Source organism: Ammospiza caudacuta, chromosome 18 (assembly GCF_027887145.1).
Source record: "Ammospiza caudacuta isolate bAmmCau1 chromosome 18, bAmmCau1.pri, whole genome shotgun sequence".
Lineage (NCBI taxonomy): Eukaryota > Metazoa > Chordata > Aves > Passeriformes > Passerellidae > Ammospiza > Ammospiza caudacuta.
Genome location: NC_080610.1, coordinates 10,024,779 through 10,044,512, shown reverse-complemented (window position 1 = coordinate 10,044,512; position 19,734 = coordinate 10,024,779). Strand labels below are relative to the sequence as shown.

Here is a 19,734-nt window from a genome sequence, read left to right as displayed (position 1 = left end):
TTGCTGGTGTCTAGCTCATGATTCAATTTAAATGTTAAACAGAGCCTGGCCCTTAATTTCTGCATATCCCAACTTTCCATATCCCAGATCAGCTTCTCCCACCACGACCCTGAAGCAAGCCTACATAATATGTCAGATTTGTTGCCCAGAGAACTGATCTGAATTTTGCTCATATCAAAAGGTGCTCCCTTTCTGAGCTAGAAGGAATGCTGAATGTGGAGCAGATTTATTTTACATACAGCAACATTCAGCAAATCACATCCCACAGGGATGCAAGTCCAACTTCTGGAAATTGGAGAGCAACAAACAAAACCCCATCTAATTTAAGTGACTCCAGCACTTCCATTTATCTGAAACCCAAAACACAGTCTGATTTTTTTATAGTTGTACTCAAGTTTGCTGCATCCTTGCTTGAAAAGTTTATGTCCTCTGGTGCCTGGTATCAGCCCCAAATATCTCTGCAGATGTATCAGGGAGAAGACAAACAGCATCCTGCAGCTAATAGCTTGAAAAGGACAAAAGTACAGCAACCTGTAAAGCTGAAGCATTTGATATGCAACTTTTTGTCTCTAGAAACAGGAGGTGCAGTGGTTTTGTAGCTTAACCTCATCTCCAGACCCCAGTGGAAAGCCTGAGATAGCATTTCTCAGTCTTGGTGCCCAGATGAGAGGCAATGCTGTAAGATATCATCCATGTGTGAGCGGGTGAATGATGGGGAAGGGGTGAAGTGATTTGGGAGCTCTGCTCCTTTCCCACCCCAGCAGCCAGTCAGGCACAGAGTGCAGAGCCAGGAGCCTGGGAAATTATGTGGATTATATGGAAATTGGACTAATATCCAACCCCTTGTGTGCTTTGCCATATGTTTCTTCTTCAAAACAGGGACTTTTCCAGGTTGCAGAGAGCACTCTGAGACACAACATGTGCATATCTGTCAAATGCTCAAAATACATTTTATGGAAAATTCCATGAAGGTGCCCTGGGTTGTTCTCAGCAGCTGGGCTGGAAGCTGACCCTTATTCCATCCTACACACTCTGCTCCCACCATATTGATGCTTTAATCCTTAAATCCTACATGATAACTCCTACCAGGACAGGATTTGGTGAGGAGAATTTTTTTCCTTAGAGTTTCCATGGCATGTAGTCCAGACTCAGAATACCACTGGTGCTACATGAGCCCAAAGAGCTCATGTTGTCCTTAAAATCATAAATGGTAACTCCTACCAGGACAGGATTTGGTCAGAACATTTTTTTCCTTAGAGTTTCCATGGCATGTAGTCCAGATTTAGGATATCACTGCAGCAGGTGCTACATGAGCCCAAAAAGACAGATCCCACCCCAAAGCACTCACCATCAATACAGAGAAGAACCAGATGCAAGAAAGATAATGAAGAAACCATGAAAGCAATATAAAAAGGTCAAGGTGTTTCTGAAATGATCCTTTTTGTAGAATAGCTAGAATAGAGTAGAATAGAATAGCTAGAATAGAGTAGAGTAGAGTAGAGTAGAATAGAATAGAATAGAATAGAATAGAATAGAATAGAATAGAATAGAATAGAATAGAATAGAATAGAATAGAATAGATAAAAGCTCCCTAGTCATTCAGGTAATTTTGAGATGATGAAAGGTGGCAGTTCTGTGTCTGTAGAGGGAAGGAGTCCATCTCTGGTAAAGCTGCCCCATGCCAAATGCAAGACTCAATACTTTGAGGAAGAGGAGAGGAATATCTGAAGAAATAAAAGGGCTGAGGTGTAGAAGACAGGAGTAGCAGGACAAACTGTGTTAGTCATCTTGGCACAACGTGGAGAGGGATCTGGTTCAGCAGTGCTGACAAAAGCCTGCTGGGGACAAAAAGGAACAGGATGTTCCTTTTTGCAGAGCCATGTTCTCCCTGAATCTGCTATTCAGTGGTGCAGCACACACACCACTGCCCTCTTACAGTTGCCTCATCTTTTGTTCCTTGGCTTCACAGAAGCTGCAGCTCTGCGTAGGCTACTGCCTCTCTAGACACAAAATTCATTAGTGCTTTTTAATTGGAAGAAATACTGTGTTTTTATGTACAGATATCTAATATCAAAAGTAATTGCTTTTATAGAACACTCATTTGGAGCTGGTTACCCCTTGAGATGAGAAAATGTATTCTAATTACAACAGATAATTCAGGAGGAGATAAACAGATTGAGGATTGGAAGGACCAAGAAATAGCAGCTGTACAGTCCACTGGAGATGAAGATAAAAGCTCATTTGTGAGGTAGGACTCTGATCCCAAATTTACAGATAATAAAGAGGTGCCAGAGTTTTGCCAGAAACTTGATATAAACAAAAATAGATTTCCTCCTTAAGCAAGGAAGAGCTGTATAAGGATACATTTTGAGAGGCAAAAATAAAAAGCCCCTACCCTAGATGCATAATTTTAAATTATATGTGTGTGACTGATTTTTTTTTTAAATTTTCCTTTCAATGATCAAAAAGTTCATTCACAGAGAAAGATCACTCTGTTATCTTTAAATAAATAACAGATGCCACGATTCTTCTAGAAGTTTTTAAATCCCAGATGACTCGTGGTTTTTGCTGGTGAAACATAAAATGCATTTTTCTCTTCAGGGCTTTGGAGGAAAGCCAGAAAACTCCTCTGGTGATGGCATAAATCTGGAGTTGAGGGGGAGGAGCTGAAATGTTGGTGTATCTGCCCGGCAGCCCACTGATATTAAAAGGAGACAAAATGTGAGTGTCATCAGTTTGGCACCTGTCCCCTGGCAGTGGCCAACACCTGAGGCTTCAGAGGAAATGAAACACAAACGATGAAGCACTTGGCCAATTAAACTCTGCTCAGCCCCTGGAAGCAGAGCTCCCTCTGAACCCCACAGGCAGGTAACTAAAGCCCTGAAGCATAATATTAGATTACCCTCATTATCTTAACTCAGACAGGTAGAAACAGGGCATAAAACTACCCAGTGTCCTTTAAAAGCCCAGCCACTAATATTAGATTCAATGGGCTCCTGCAGCAATGAATTCTGTGCTGCTGTCACGGTCAGAGTGTCACCAACTCACATGAAATGGATCATCTGTATCAATATATTAGATTTTCTTTAATTTTTCCAGGGAAACAGAGGTGAAAACTCCTGGGTGAAGTGATCATTAAAACAATAACAGAGCCATTCTAGAGGAAGGGAGAGTGACTTCTCCTTGAAAAGCTCCATGGTGCAAGAGTTAAAACTTTGGGGCTGTTTAATTAGATTCAGGAACAAGCTGGTTCAGCCAAGTTAAAGGGTTTTAATTCCATAAATGAGGAAAATATCTTGTGAAGAGCAAGGAGTTTGCTTGTGTTAATCAAAGGTAGGGAAGGGAAGCAGTGGACCATGGTGGGAAGGGAGGTGTGACCCAAGGTCTGACAGGATGGAGCAACAGCTGGAAAGCTGCTGTTGGATGCAATGACATTTCCTTGACCCTACAGAGCTGACTGCACACCTCTAATCACTAAAAATACCCCTTTTGACTTCTGGTGCAATTCTAGATGAGAAGTCCCTGACTGCTCTATTCTCAGACCAGCTCCACTACAACAGTCAATCCCACAGGCACAGGTTCCAAAAGGAAAAAAAGTTATCTTTAAACACAAGGAAACAAAAAGAAAATGTATCTAATTTCAGGTCCTATGCAGGTTCACACTGTTCTAGACTCCACTGTGCTGATAATAAAGTCCAAACTCATCAAAGGCTCTGCCACATCTGACATTGCCCAACCTGCCAAATTACTGCCCAGGGCTCACCCTCAGGTCTCTGTCTCAGAGGGATTTTGGCCAAGGCTAAAGAAGATTCTTCTCTCCTGCTCAAGGGTGTTTGGAGAGCCCTGACAAGGGCCAGACAAGCCCATCTCCTGCAGCATCATTTTGCAATCATGCTCCACATTATTTGCAGACACTCATATGCCTCCCTACTCATTTACCTAAACAGCCGGCTATTAAATTAAACTAACATAATCACACAGATAGCTTTCCCAACAACAAAGTCATATAGAACACTTTGCTATTTTGTATGGCTGGAAAGCTGCTGGTTGTTCAGCTCATTTTGCACAGCAGAGGATGGCAGCATTAAACCCAGACATGGGAGCTGCTGGAACTCAGAGTCACGTCGTGCTTGAAAGTGGATCTCCATTTCCCACTCCTGTGAAATTACTCACTGAGTTCACCTCTGGCAGTGCAACCACAATAAAGAGCCAATGTTAACAACTGCAGACCTGCTGGCTGCAGCCCCTGCTCTCCTTCTGTGCTCCAAGAGCCACTGCCTGCTCTTCCTATTGGCATCAGAGAATAAAATTATCTGAGAAAGTCCCTGGTTTGTCAGAGCAGGGCTGGCTCTCTGTCTGCTGCCTCTCCATCTCAGCATCAGACATTTCTCCTTGGGAATAGATGGGAGAAGGCATCAGCTGCTATTGAGGATGAGAGGTTTCAAATACTTCCACCCAATCTCTTGAAAACCAGTTAATTCGGATATTGGTTTTCACAGGAGCCAGAGAGAGCCTTGATTCCTCTCCTTTCCTTTCAGTGTTTCAGTGTGGTATTGCCTTAAAAGCTCTCTAAGGGTGACATACTTTTTTTTTTTTTTTTTTTTTTTTTGCATCATTGCACATTGGTTTCAAAACATACTCGTTTTCCTGACAGACTGTCTATTTCAGATCTGTAGATCTGTGTATTTTTCTTGACCTGTCTTTGTATTTTTCTTTCTCAGCCTCATCTTTGACACCTCTCAGGGAGCTTGGCTTTTGGCTCTCTGCTTTTCCTCCTCTTTCCTGCCTTCACTCTATTTTCCTATCTCATGTCAACATACACCACAGCTGTGCCTTGCTTGTCAATGCCAGGCTGCAATGCCTCCTTCCATCAACCTCTTAATATGTGTATGATTTAATTTCTTACCAGCAGGACAAGTCAGCTCAAAAACAAACACAGGGCACATTTTAAACAGCAAAAAGACAGTCCTGAACCCAGCATCTAAACAAAAGTGCTTACAAATTAACAAATTATTGTATATTTGAAGCTAAAATGGATGAAGTAAATTATTCTGCAGAGTCCTTCTAATTTTGAGATGAAGTGACAGCCACATTTATAACAGATCTATCTATTAGAGGATGTGCCCAATTAAAGGTCTGAGTCTCTCCTGCTATCAAAGTGGGAATAAAAGGAGATTCCACAGTGCTGAGAATCTTACTTGGTTCTGAAGAGCCTTGCTATTGTTAAAGGAAATGTTGAGTCTGGGTTTGGTTCTGGCTCTAGAAAGGAAAGTTTTAGCTCTTTGTATTCATAAAAGAAAGCCTATTTAGAAATGAAAGACGCGATGTTGCATGGATAGCTTATAACATACAATTAATCAGGGATTTATCAAGGACAAATAAAAAGGATTAGGTACCACATTCTCTGGGGGAAGCAAATCAAAGGATGAGATAGCTTTGCAAAAGAAAGGAGAAATGAAGATAAATAGCAATTGCCAATAAATTTGAGAAAATAAAGATGTAATGTTAGGGGGAAAATATTGGCACAATGTTTTATTTAAAAGCGGTAATAAAAACATTGCTTACTTTGATTTCTGCCCTTTCTGGTTTATTGTTGATATAAAGATAAATTGACTCAGACTTCCAGGAGCAGGAAAGCTACAATCTCCTATTACAGGCACTGTAAAAACCAGCTCTCCTATAATAACTGATCCATTATTAACAAGATGGGCTTCATTGCATGTGGGTATTTGTAGGAATTGACTGTGACCCAGGGCTGATTTGGGCCCTGACAAACCCACAGCAGGACCCCTGGGCTTGCCTTGGAGAAGACAGGATGCATTTGGTAACAATGTGCTGCTTTGATCTACCGACAGAGCACGTTTAAATTACCACACATATATAGAATTCAGATCGTATATAAAGACAAGTTTTTGAAGATGTGGAACAACCTTCTTCAATTTACCTTCCTAATACCACTGACTGCGACAGTGCTTATCTGTTTTTCACCAAGGCAATGTAAAAAGAAACTCAAGTTTTGAGACTCAATTTTTCTTCAAGCTTTCCCCTCCTTTATGCCAAAATTCCATGAAAGAATGAATGTCCCTGTCCCCTGATGTGTCTCCGGTTTGTACTTACGACTACATTATGAGGTGCTAAATTACACAGTAAAAAGAGAAATGAGGACAGTGATAGAAGGTGCCTTTATACAGCAGGAGATCATCCTTCAGTGGAGAGACTGGTATGAATCAAAATTTGAATTTCAGGAACCCGAGTTCTGAGTTTACAGCTCGGGCTCATCGCTCCTCAAGGACACAAAGCAGACGCGCTCTGCAGTCACGCTTAAACCTCAGCTCACACCCACATTGCTCCTTAGCAGCAAGAGCTTTGCAGAACCATGTGGGGCCAGGGAAAGGCAGGGCTGAGCCCTGGGATGGGATGGGATGAGCAGCAGGATGTGCATGACGCTGCTGAGCACAGAGCGTCGGCACCGCTGCTCTGCTCGCTCATAATTTAATTGTTCACTCTACTGAAAGGCACTGAGACAGGCTAGTGGGATCCCAGTCTGCCATTTCAGCAGGATGAAAATAAGGCAGGCTCTCCTGCAGTACTGGTGTAGTGTCAGGGAAAAGTCATGCTGCTGTAGTTATTAACTGAAATAAGCAGGGAAGTAGAGAAAAATGCTTGTGCTAACATATTGCCAATTAACAGAGCGAGCAAAGAAGTTCCATGTGGACATCTGAGTCTGGTTCCTTTAAAAGCTCAGAACTTAATTTTCATGATTGTGTTTAAATAAGTAAAAATCCCATTTTTCACCAATATTATTTTTAGCCTGGTTTACAAAGAAAAACCATTTTGTGGGATCATGCTGTCTCCATTTGTCTATCAGTCTGCTTCCCTCTCCATACTCTCCCTTCTCTCTGCTTGTTAGATTTCAAGGACTGCTTCTAACTTCAGCCAAAGCTTGGCAGACAGTCAGAGGTCTCCAAAAATTGCATTTCTGCGAGTGTCACAGAAGCTGACATCTGGGAAGAAAGTGCCATTAAAATGCTCCTACTGAGAGAAGAGGTTTGGTGAAAGATCAAACACAAGGGACCTGTTGGAACTCTAAGAGACCACCCAAGAATTCCCTTGTGGGTTGCCAACCAACAAGAAATTGAGTTTTCTTGGTTTAGCTGCTCAAGGAAGTGAACATATATTTTTAGGATTAAATGTGTTAATTACTGGGTGTCCAGGTCTGTTGGTGCCTGGCTGTTATATACACCACCAATTAACAACATCACAAATTTAACCTGAGGACACGGATAAGGGGAGGGATCAGGGGAGCAGAGAGATGAGCTGTTACCACAGATAAGGAGCCCAGCACAGCCCCCCTGGAAATGCAGGCCAGGTCTCCTGGGACTGGGACTTGCATTTCAGCAGCTTAAAATATTTTCTTGACCCCTTCTGTCCCCAGTTCCTGTTTCTGTGAGCTCACACCCTCTGCTTCTTGCCAGGGGTTAGTGACAATGATGAGAACCAGGGTAAATGATAAAAGAGTGTTTTCTGGTCACAGATTAGGGCATTCCTAATGAAATAATGAGGATCCCATTTAAAACTACTTTTCCATATTACAGGAAATTCACATGGAAATGCCTGACTTGCTAGATTAGCACTGCTACCCTTGGAAAGGGAGAACGCAGGCTTGGAGGTGAGGCACCCTGACAGCAGGACACACCACTCCATGCAGCTCTCTCTGTTTCCCCTGGAATTAATAAAAAATTAATCCTGCTGATTTCTTATGGTAGGAGTGCTTTTCCCTCCCCACCTCTGAAAGGAATATAAAGTAAGGTATCATCCTAAAACCCACAAAGCCTCATGAGCAGAGGAACAAACAAAACCTCTCTCTCTCTTTTTAACAGGGAATCTGTCAGTTCAGTACCTGTCAAAATACTTTTGAAAATAATCAACATCTAGTTTCACAACCATATGCTGTGGCACTGAGGAGCCACAGGCATGCAATATCACCCATCAAACAGATTAGAGGCATCTTCCAGCTCAGGGACAAAGCCAGAAGATCATACACTGATTTCTGCTTCTAAAATGAATTTCCATCCTGAAATATCATTTTGCTTTATGACAGCACAGCGTGTCTCAGTCTAGTCATGTCTAATTGGTGCTGATCCTGCATCAGCTGCCTTGTCCTCTGGGCCTGGTTCTCACTTTGCTACTCAGTGCCATAAGGAATCCACACAGGAGCTTTTCCCTCCTGAAACTGGTCCACAATAATATCAACACTCCAAGTTAAGATGCATTGTCAAACTGTGGAATGGCTGTCCCAGAGTGACCTGTTAAATACACCATGGATTAACAATCTCACAATGTCATTGGTGCTGCCATGGGGAACTCCACCTCTCCTTAGGGCCAGAACAGCTCTGCCATGAGCTGGGCACAAACCCTGACCCCATCTCACTCATCCCATGAGCACTTCCATCGACTTTAACAAGGAAAATTTCACACTGGCCTCATTCTTCCACAGGCTCCACTGCGTCTCTTCAACTCCATTTGTGCTCCAGCTTCTTGTTAGGCTGATTAAAGGCTGAGAGATGCCTAAACAAGTAGTCCTGTAGCATATGCAAAAATCCTTCTGCAATGCTCATCTTCTCTGAGGGCTGCATCACTCAGCCCGTGGCCCTTGGCAGGCTGGGCTGCTCCATCCCAGCTTCAAAGTCAGGGCCAGCTCTTTGTTCCCTCATAAATATTTCTCCTCCATTTATGCACATCTTTTGTTCACTCTTCTCATTGTGCAAAGAAGAACTGGAAATTCTCACTTTGTGAACTTTTTAATGAGTGACAGAAAGAGGGAGACAAAGAATCAAGTTATTAGGCAGATCAGGTTCAGAATGAATCACAGAAGAAATTCTTCCTTCCATGATCTCATCTGAGAGAGCTCTCTGCAGCCTGGCTTTGAGTTATGTGGGCCTGGAATGGGAATGTGGCTGTGAATATGGGACCCATACCAAGCTGCCTCTTTCAGGAAGCAGGAGGTTTTGCATCCAACCCCACTGGATACACGCATTAGAAAAGGCACTTCCCTTCTGGAATTAATTTTCTGTTGAATGGAAAGGCATCGAGCCAGATGGAACTATTTCAGGAGGAGCATCATGCTGGCACAGGTCTAAAATCAAAGATTATTGGGTTTGTGTATTCAGAGCAGGAATAGCTGAGGGTGAAATGTTCAGTGCAGGTGCTGGCACGGTCACGTCTGTGCCTTTTAAAGGAGCACCCCACCAAGGATGTGCTGAGTGAGTTTGCCAAATGTTAAATTGAAGAAATAGGTGACATTTATAATTAATACCTGCAAGCATTTTCACTGCTCCTTCTGATACTAGCAGCGAATAAACAAAAGACATTTTTCCACAGCTGAGAAAGCTGCAACTTTCTGGCAGATGCAGAAGTTCACTAAAGAGTGGTAGGAATGACTGGCCACCTGGAAGAAAAGTGGAGAATTTGGCTGCCCACGTTCCTGTGATGGTTTTGGAAATTCAGCAGCCTAAATCCACAGACCTGGGTCTTGGGGACTCTCCAGACAACACACAAATTTTGTAACAGAACTACCTAAAAAAATGTGGTTTCCATAACCAAGGCTAGCACAGGCTTGCACCCAAACCACCCAACACCCCTTTTTCCACACCAAACATGAAAATTGAAAGCACCAACTCTTCCAGCAGCTGGGCAGCTCAGCACTGGGCTGTGTAATATCTCCAACAAGCTCAGTTCTCTCTCCCCTCATGCCCCACTGCCATCTGTTACACGGAGCCACCTGCAATCCATCAGCAGATTCTAGCATTAACAGCTCTGGGCTGGAAAGTCTGTTTTTGCTGTTAGAGGTGTGAACAGTGCACAGCCAGCACTCACCCCCAGCTCACAGCAGAGCCATGGGTGCCAGCATTGGCCACCAGCTCAATTCTGCTCCTGGCAGCCACCAGTGGGGCTGAGTTTTGCAGATACAGAACTTCGCAGCTCTCATTTTACACATGGCTGCATGACCAGAAATCTGTCTTACAAGGAACCCATAGAGCAACTGCAAATTTTCATCCTGAGGAAAACTAACCTTTGGGTTATACAATGCTGTTTCGATTGGGGATATTTTTAGTCTTATCACTGCCTTCAGTTCAGCATGCACAGGAAAGAATACCACCAATCTTTGCTACAACACAAGGCTTGCTTGAAAATGAGTTAATATAACAAAAAATACATTTTTATTTACAAAAGCTGTTCATCCTAGAGGCATATGAGAGCTGTAGAAAAAAATAAACTCAATTTCTAAAAGGGCAGTAAGGCCCCATTGCCAAATAAAATACAAAACCAGCATAAAAAATCCAAATGAAAAACAACCAATTAACCCTACCACCTGACTAAAAATGCTAGAGGGGAAAAAAATATAAAAAGAAGAAGCAGCAAACTTCCCCAGTATTGCAGGAAAGGGCTTTCCAGCTGTCTTCATGGATATCTTCCAAGAGAAACAAAATCCTGTGCAACAAACCCCCTTTTCCTGTGCAAATGGTCCTGCAGTACCACGGGCAGTACAGCCACCATGAAGTGCTCATCTGAGCTGGTCTGAGAACTTCTTTTTGCAAAATGCAGAGTGGAGCCAAACAGCACAAACACAGAAGCACCAAGAGCCCCCAGGATTAGGAGTCAGAGGCAAAAAAAATACAAAGTTCTCTACTAGAAAGGGGAATTCTTCCAAAACCTCAAGGAGGAAGAGCTCTGTTCTCAACCATTCTGAAGGAGCAAGGCTTCATCCTTTGTACTACATAGACATCATCATGACTACCAAACCTACTCCTCATCCTGTGGCAAAAATGCCTTCACTTGGCCAAATTTACTACTGGAGTTACTGTACTGATAACTACAGACTGTGCTGATGCCTCTGGATCAATAGCAAAGATTAATTCAGGCAAGTGATTTCCACAGGACTAAGTGCGCGGGTGAGCTGAGGGGAATTTGAATCATTGCTGCAGCGATAAAATCCTGCTTGAGGCAGTCCCCCCGTGCAGGCAGCAGTGTCTGTCACCCCCACACTGCCACAGCAGGGCTGGCAGCATCTGCACTCTGCTTAGAAAGCAGTGCCACTCCTGCACCTGGCTTGGATTCCCAGCTGAACACGAGTGCTGACTCAACCACAGACGTGGCAATTCCAACAGGAACAAAATCCAGCAACACACTGGGAGCACAGAGAGAGCAGCCGGCTCCGTGCTGTCAATCCTGTGACCCACAGCTCCTTTCCACAGGGCTGTCCTGGCTTTGCACAGGGGCAGGAGGTGTCAGGAGCCTGCTGGGGCAGAGCAAGGCTTGTGCCAGGGGCTGCCCAACCCAAAGGAGAGCTTGGTGTTGCAGCAGCCTCTTGGGCCTGTTGCTCTAACCTGCAGGCCAGGAGGTTGAGACTGGAGAAAATGCACACTAAAGAATCCCAAACAAGTTCCTTTCTATCCTCATCCATCAAATCTGGGTTATTTAATGTGGTTCCAGACACTGGGATTCCAAACACTGTGCTGTGAAACGGGTAACGCTCTCCTGTAGTGCTTTGGTGTCCATAATCTCTGCCTGACAGAGCCACTTTTAAGTAGCAGAAAGCTACTAAAACAGAAGCTCTTTTAAAAACCTTTTCCTTGGTTCAGTTTTCTTCATCCTTGCCCACTCTCCCAGGATGACATGCAAATTACAGCTCATGTATTAAAATTATAAATCAGACCAGTGGCAAATGAAAGTTCTCCTAGAGAATGGCTCCATGGGAGGTGATACAAGGCTTAAGATATTCAGAAATCTATATTCTCACCTTCTCCAAAAACGTTTTGCTCATTTACTTCAACAACTCTTCAGCCCCCAAGAGAACTCTGCGTCCACACTGCGCATGATGACAAAGCAGAATCACTCTATTGTCTCCTCAGCTCCCTGCCCTGCTGCTGCCCTCAGACTCTCCTTCAGAGCCAGTAATCAAGGACACATTTGATGGAAAAAAAAAAACAAACTAAAAAAATTAGGCATTTTACCACTTGTCAGGGATTCTCAAGACCAGCCCATTTCTGCTGCATTTTGCCCTCAACAGGGATACAAAACAATTCATGGCCCCAGGCTCATCATTGAGTGTGAGAAGATCCCTCAGAACAAGTCATCCAAGCAAATTAAACACAAACACAGAACTGTTCAGAAATGAAATGGCCTGACAGTGCAGTAAGAGGGGCAGGGAATGGTGTGAGAGCTCCTCTGGAGCACCCATTGTGCTGGATTTCCCACAAAAGGTGCTGCTGGGCTCTTTCCATGCACAGCAAGGAGCCCAACTGAGCTAAACCAGGTGAAATAAAAGTTAGTGTGAAGAACTGCAGAAAGCAAAGTCCCCTTCCTCACTGTGGGAGGAGAACATCAAACCAGAGGGATAAGAGAGCAGTGCTCAGCTCCAAAATACCACTTCTTGGATATCTACAGATGTCCTTGGATACCTACAGATGTCCTTGGATATCTACAGATGTCCTTGGATATCTACAGATGTGGATATCACAGCTCACTTCATCTGGACCTCCACCAGATCATGGGTGTGATGTCCCTTCAAGAAATAAGAATTTGAAAGCCCAACAGATCAAACTGAGAAATAACCAACAGAACCAAGGTTGTCACCTTTATCCCCACCGGCACTACAGCGAATTTAAACTCAAAATAACCCCAGCTAAATCAGAGGGCCCTCTGATTTGGACCAAGTTGCATCATTGCTGCCTTCTGTTGAGTAAGTCAAGAAATCTTGGCTCAGGAGATGGCCTAACAATCTTTTAATCTCCTGCAGGACTTGCTGAGTAAGCAGTCAGTGCCAGTTGTGCTGTATCTTGTCTTCAAAACTGTCTGGAGAACCTGGATATTCCAGAACACCTGAAAGGATAGAAACTCCAGAGCAGAAATACAGTTTTTAATCTGTTTGCACCTGCCCTGCTGTCCTAGAAATGGGTTTTGCCTCCACCTGGGAAGCTTTCAGATATTCACAACCATTTCCACGGCACCACAGCTATGAGTTTTAGGAAAAGCAGACACAGGCAATTAACATTTGGCTGGTTTAGCTCTGTGCTCTCAGGAGAGGATGACTTTGGGTCACTGGGAGGGTTTCTCTGGCTTTTCTCTCTCAGGAACTGGAGGTGTCTTATTTCAGAGGACAGCTTTGATCAATAGGACTCCAACAAGGTTGGAAGCTGCTCTGCTGTCACTGGCTCTCTTCCTTCCTGTTATCCAGAACATCACAGGCTCCTTTTATTTTCTACTTTTTCTTTTTTCTGTCCTTCAGTGTGCTGGTTTAAACCAAATGATGGTAATGACTACCAGGAGAAATGCCACAAACAGCAACAATAATTAAAAAGTATGCCAAGTATGCTGAGAAAGAGAAACAGAGTGCCCATTAGTAAAGTTAGAGAGAAGCATTAAAAAAAGGCAGATTTGTTAAACATGACTCATTTCTTTTCCTTCCTTTCATAAATCTTAGTATTTCCTTGGAGAAATGCCACACATTCAGAGTCTGGAACCTCATTCCAAAATGATGCTCCTGGTTTAACTGCTATCTGCCTTTATTGACTAAAAGATAAAACAAACAAACAATAAAACCCCCTAAACTCAACAACCAGCTTCACCTCTCTCTAGTAAGGGTATTCAATTAAAGCCAAGGTTTCTAATGCTCTGAACCTGTTCAGGGGCTGTAGGTGTGCAGCCACCACACTGCAGCTCCTCTCTGGGAAGATGACAGACCCATATTTGCTTTTCCAATTCCAGCTAAATGTACAAAGAAATGGAAAGATACTGAACCAGAATACAGCTGGAAAGGCAACAAAACCAATACCAGGCAAAGGTTTCCTTTGTGCCTCTGTAAACATTGCTTTTAGTCTCATATACAAATGATTCAAGCTCCACACAAATGAGTCAATGATAAAATTACCACATGATTTTTTTTTTCCTGTCAAAATACGCTTTCTTCCCAGCTACAAAGGCAAAAAGCAGAAACATTACATAAAAAAGTTACCACTGCATGAAACACAGAGTAGAGGGAAAGACGTTAAAATCGCTGATGTGCTGCTGGAATGGAGACATATTTTTTTCCATTTGTCAATATTTTTCAGACCTGAGTGCAATTTTGTCTGTTTTACAAAAGACAGCTGCCCTCTTTTTAACTAAACTTTTTAAACTTTTCTCTTCCTAAAGTGCCTAAATACAGTAATTCTATTTCAAATATTACCTTATATTTATATAGGGGCCATCCAAATATTGGCTCATTACGTTTTCCTTCTGTTGTTTTGGGGAATAAAACCTTGACCTTCCTGAAAGTACCGATTGTGAGTTCCCTCAGCTGCATAAATCAATACTAACACAACCCAAACAAGTTTGATGGGGAAATTGGTCTGTTGGACTTGACCATCACTTTGCAATACGGAAGGTCAGGCCTGCATTGGGTAGGTCAATGGTGACTTAGCCAAGCTTGAGAAAATGACCCAGCACTATAGAAAACACTGTGTAGTAAACCAAGAAATGGCAGACTAACCTTATAAAAAAAAAAAGGAAAAAAAATTAGCATTTTTAGCAGTAGTCCATAAATTCATAAAATATAAATAGTTATAAAATGTGTGGGTATGAGGAGGTGCAGTTTCATTGGTACAAGGCTGCAGTCACACTAAATGTGACCTGTGCATGTGTGGCTTTACCTTTCTCCTCTGCCAAGGAACTGCTCTTCAGCTGAGAGCTTCCAGCTGTAAAAACTTCTTTTTTGACAATGTGGACATGTGATGTGGATATTCACATGACTCTCTTGCAACCTGTTCCCAATCCTTACTTTAAAACATGGAAATTTGGATCCATTTTCAACCAGTCCAGAGCTTATGAAGAATAAACTTCCCTTTTAAAAACACCACTGTAACTTTTACCTATGCAGATTGCCAGGCTGAATTTTAAATGCAATCACTTGGCTTCCAGTGCACTCTAAAAATCATGAGTCCCAGTCAGCAGGAATCAGTACTCTGCACCCAGGACCTGCTATTTCCATCATTTGAAGCCTCTGTGCTGCAGTTATGTGAATGGTCCACTTTTTCCCCCAGCCTCCTCCATGAAATGCATATGTAATGTAAACCCCATTTATCACACTGGAAATTGCTATTGCATTTAATCTTCCCAAAGAGACCAAAATCAAATTATGATGTGTAACGAATGATAACCTGTCAAATTCAAGGGAAAACTCCCAGCTCATCCCTCCACATCTGAAATAGAACAGGTCAAAGGGGTCTAGTGTAGAAGACATGGGTAGGAAGACATGGTGTGAGAATACCAAATGAGAAGATGAAAGCTCTCTAAATCTTTGCAGATTGAATGAAATCTAATTACATGCTGTATTGATTGTTGTGTATTACTGGAAAGAGACAGTGAAAAGGGAAAAAGGCAATTAGACTGAAATTGTAGTCTGACCTTCAATTGCTTTTGGCATGAAAGGTTATGCTCTACTTGGGGCATCAAAAATTCTTTATCCTTTATGGTGAATCATTAGCAACAGACTTAGATGCAAAACTGATTAATGGAAAAAAATTCAGTCAATTCAATAATTTTTTAATTTTTCCTCTTTACCAAAAAAGTAAAGGGAAAGGAAGAAAATACGAAGGTGTTGTCATTATGGCATTTAATGAATTGCTACCAAGTCTAGCTGGTATGAGCTCTGTGCTGAATGACAATAAAATATATCCATCAATAGCAATACCATAGCAAAAATAATAAAAAAGAACATATATAGATTGCTCAACTAGGTCTATAATAACTCTGTTTTTCAAAATAAACATTGTACCCAAGGTCAAACATCAGGAGGTAATACAAATTCTCACCAAGAAAATTCCACTGACACGTTTCATTGCTTTCCTTTCCCTTTACATGCTCTGTTCATTTGCTTCCACCAAACCCAGCAGCAGCTGAGGGAAAAGAAAGCTTTCAGAAATACTATTTTCCCCAAGTTGATAAAAAACCAGAGCACGAGCCAAATGAAAACTATTGTTTGGGTGGATGTCTGCACGACTCTGCGGGGAATCATGGCAATTCTCATTCATCCTATTCTAAAAACTCCTGTTCTGCCAAAGATAATGGCAAGGACCAGCTTTCTCCTGACTTCCATCCATGGTCCTCTGTGTTCTGCACACACCTCCACAGGCACTGCACTCACTGATTTCATTCAGACTGGAAAGTTAACGAGTTCTCAAGTGATCAGTTTTGGGTTGCCTCCTTATACATTTATAATGTTACTGCCTGTGTGTCTTTTCCTTGCAGAAGGTACACACTTCTAAATAACATTTCCTTGATTGTATGTAAACAAATATGTGTGACAGAAACAAAATTCTTTGCAGCTGCAAGGCTGGTATCTCTCAGAGTGGCTTTTTATTGCTCAACAGAGTCCCTAGAAAATCCAGGTAAGTTTTATGAGTTCAGGTCTCATCTGAATAGAAGAGAAAAATAAAATAAAAGAACACTGAGATATTACCAAAAAATATACTTAATAGGTAGCTCTAAATTTGCTGATCTCAAAGAGAAAGGATGAAGAGCAGAGGACTCAAATACTGGGCTGGGCTGACCTGCTGCAATGATAGCATTGAGCTGGACTCAGCCTCCTGGAGCTTTGGGGGGCTCTGGGTATAAAAGAACTCATATTCCTCCTGAATAAAAACCTGTCTGCCTGTGTCTGTCTCTCCACATAGAAGAGACTTTGACCCACCTCATGAAAAAGTGACATCCAGGACAGCCTCATTTGGCTCTCTAACCTTGTGATCAGGCAGCATGGGCAGGACTGGGAAACCTGACTCAAGCCTGAGGGGAAGCTGCAGAGTGCTGAGTGTTTGTGTGACACAGCACAGCCCTGCCACACAGGCTCCCCTGGACCCCAGGGCTGCCCATTAATGACACAAATAATGAGCCATGGCATTGCAAACAGAACAGCAGCCACCTAAACCCAAACAGAGATGCTTGGTCCTGATTTCACTTACAGCAATGCAGATCTGATGATTTCAGTAGAGCATCTCTTAATTTCTTGGGACCTTTTCTTTTTGTTGAAACATGATGGGGGGAAAAAAGAAATTTTTTTCCTATGTTTTATCTATGAATTAATCTATGTTAATGTGCCACTGTGTAATAATAAGAAACTCAACAGTCACATCAGAGAAAAAATTAAGGGTAAATAAATAGGAAATTTTAACAGCTCAGCTTGAAAAACTTTCTGTATTTTCCTGTGTAAGAACTTCTAGGAAAAGAAAACTGCCTGCAGGGTTTGATATGACCTGAATGTAAAACTAAGTTCAAGTCATTTCACCACGAAGATCCATATCCAATAAATGGAATTAAAGAAGATGAAGAAAACAGTTCCTAAGAAAGAAGAATGCTTTACAGAGAACTTCCAGTTATTGCATGCAATGGTGCCTGCCTAGCACGGTGAGGACTCTGCTGATTCTCCAGGGGATGCTGTGCTGAGATGAACACAGAGCAGGGAAATCCTTCCCAAAGTCTTCCCTAAGAAGAACACCAAGAACAAGTATATTTGGGCAAAAAAAGGCCATTCATTGAGCTGTAATGGATATATCTATTTTAGTTTGTGAACTTTGTGGTTTGGTGGAATTCACAAGAATGATTTTCCTCTTAAATCCTACATTCTTCAAAACGGTTCCAAAATGTGGTTAGAAAACACAGCTGTTGACACTTACCCTCTAATTCCTGAATGTGTGGGCTTGGGACTAACACCCCACTCCACATTCCCCCTCTCTCTGCCCTGTTCATCCAGAGGAGAGTGTGAGGGGATGCCTGTTCCCTGACACTTGCTGGCACAAACTGCACATTACCATACCAGCCTGACTTACTTAGATTTATACATTCATTCACAAAGTAGTAATAGGAAACATACTTTATGCCAACCCTCCTATTTGTCTGCAGTTTGAGGCTACAGTAGCCTTTCTTAAATCAGTGTTACAAGTAGGATTTCCACAAGCAGCCTAGAAGCACATATTAAACATATTTACGCTGAACATTTTATTTGCTGTGAAACACTAAATGTTACTTTTATATTATAATCTCATGCAAAGTTCACTCCTTCAGCCTTTTCTCATCCAAAACACTGCTGTATTTAATCACATACTTATTTCTTTGATGTCTCACACTTAGAACTTTACGAATTCATGCAAATACAAATGCAGTCATTTTGAAGAATTAGTTTCTGTATGAAATGATATCTGTCCTATAACAACTTTGATGGCTTAGCCTGTTTTAGCTACCATGGAAGGGTTCTTTGCTTACCTAGCAATATTTTTCAAGGCTGGTGAATTAGAATGGTAAGTCATAAAATTCTGGTGGATGCTTCCCCTCCTCATCAATGACAATAACAAATTTAAATGGCAAAATCATTAAGGAAACATATGGGTGCTATGTTTAAATGGACCATTAATAGTGCACAATGTAAGAACTCAGCAGAATGTTTTTAAAGTAGCTCTGAAACCAAGTATATGACTTCCAGCTATAATCTAACACTGTATTTCCTATACAAACAACTTCCTATGCAGAGTTAATACACCCAGACAAACTGTAAGACCTGGTACAGTTTGTAGGGACTTCCTCTGATCCCGAAACCCCTGAACTGCAGCATCCTGAACTTTGCATCTATTGAGGAAGTGCTGACTTTGGAGCAAGAGTTGGCAGAGAGGCAGGGTGGTGGTGGGAGGCTCGACAAACCCCTCCAGCAAACCCTGCATCACCTCTCGCCCTGGGTTTTCAGCATTTCAGCGCTGGGGTTGGTGTGATCAGTGCCCGGGCTCCCCTCCCCAGCGGGGGGACACTTGGGGGCTCCTGCCCACCCTGCAGCACCCTCCCGGGGCACAGGACACCCCCTCCCCGCCCCTCGTACCATTGAGCTGGTTGTAGACCACTTCCTCCAGGTGGTCCAGGCGCTGCAGGATGGACTCCCTGTCGGCCAGGCTGCCCACCTTGGCGCCGCGGCTCCTGGCCCGGCGCTCCGCGCTCCGGACGATCTGCACCAGCTCCTGCGAGCGGTCCTGGATCCTGCAGTACACGGAGAACAGGATGATGCCCACGAAGACCAAGATGTTCACCGTCAACAAAGTTTTGATTTTCCGTGCCACCGCCATGGGAGCCGCGGGCGCGGTGGCGGGGGGCGCATCCAGGCGCGGCGAGCGGCGGCCCCGCGGCCACCCGGAGAGGGCAGAGCCCGGGGCGCCGAGCGGAGCCGGGGGCAGCGGAGCTGAAGGCAGCGGAGCCAGGGGGAGCAGAGAGAACGGGAGCGGAGCCTGGGGGAGCACAGCCGAGGAGAGAGGCGCCAGGGGCAGCGGAGAGAACGGGAGCAGAGCCTGGGGGAGCGGAGCGAACGGGAGCGGAGCCGACGAGAGCCGAGAGCGGAGCTGTCCTTCAGCACCGCCGCGCCGCTCCCCGCCCCGCGCCCGCCGAAGCCCCGCGGGGCCCGCGCCGCGGCGGGCAGGGCGGCATGGAGCGGGGCCGAGCGCTGCTGCTCCCCGAGCCTCCTCCTCCTCCTCTTTCCTCCTCCTGCTGCTCCTCCGGCGGCTCCCGGCCGCCCGCCCTCGCTCGCTGTCCGCCGCCCCGAACGCAGAGCGCCGGTGCGCAGTGACGTGCTCCGGGGGATCTCATCTACATGCACACGGCGGAGCCGCGCCCGCCCCGCTCCGCGCCCTGCCCAGGGCCCCGCCGAACGCGCCGGGGGCCATCTTA

General features: G+C 43.8%; 1 protein-coding gene across 1 annotated transcript in view; it reads right to left on the bottom strand.

Moving 5' to 3' along the window:
- The window catches only part of GALNT9 (polypeptide N-acetylgalactosaminyltransferase 9), a 130,450-nt gene extending 111,311 nt beyond the window's left edge, over positions 1–19,139 (bottom strand). Inside the window, exon 1 of the mRNA XM_058816647.1 lies at positions 18,899–19,139. Coding sequence (XP_058672630.1) covers positions 18,899–19,139 — 241 coding nt within the window. The remainder of the gene's footprint in view (positions 1–18,898) is intronic.
- Positions 19,140–19,734: the final 595 nt, after the last annotated feature.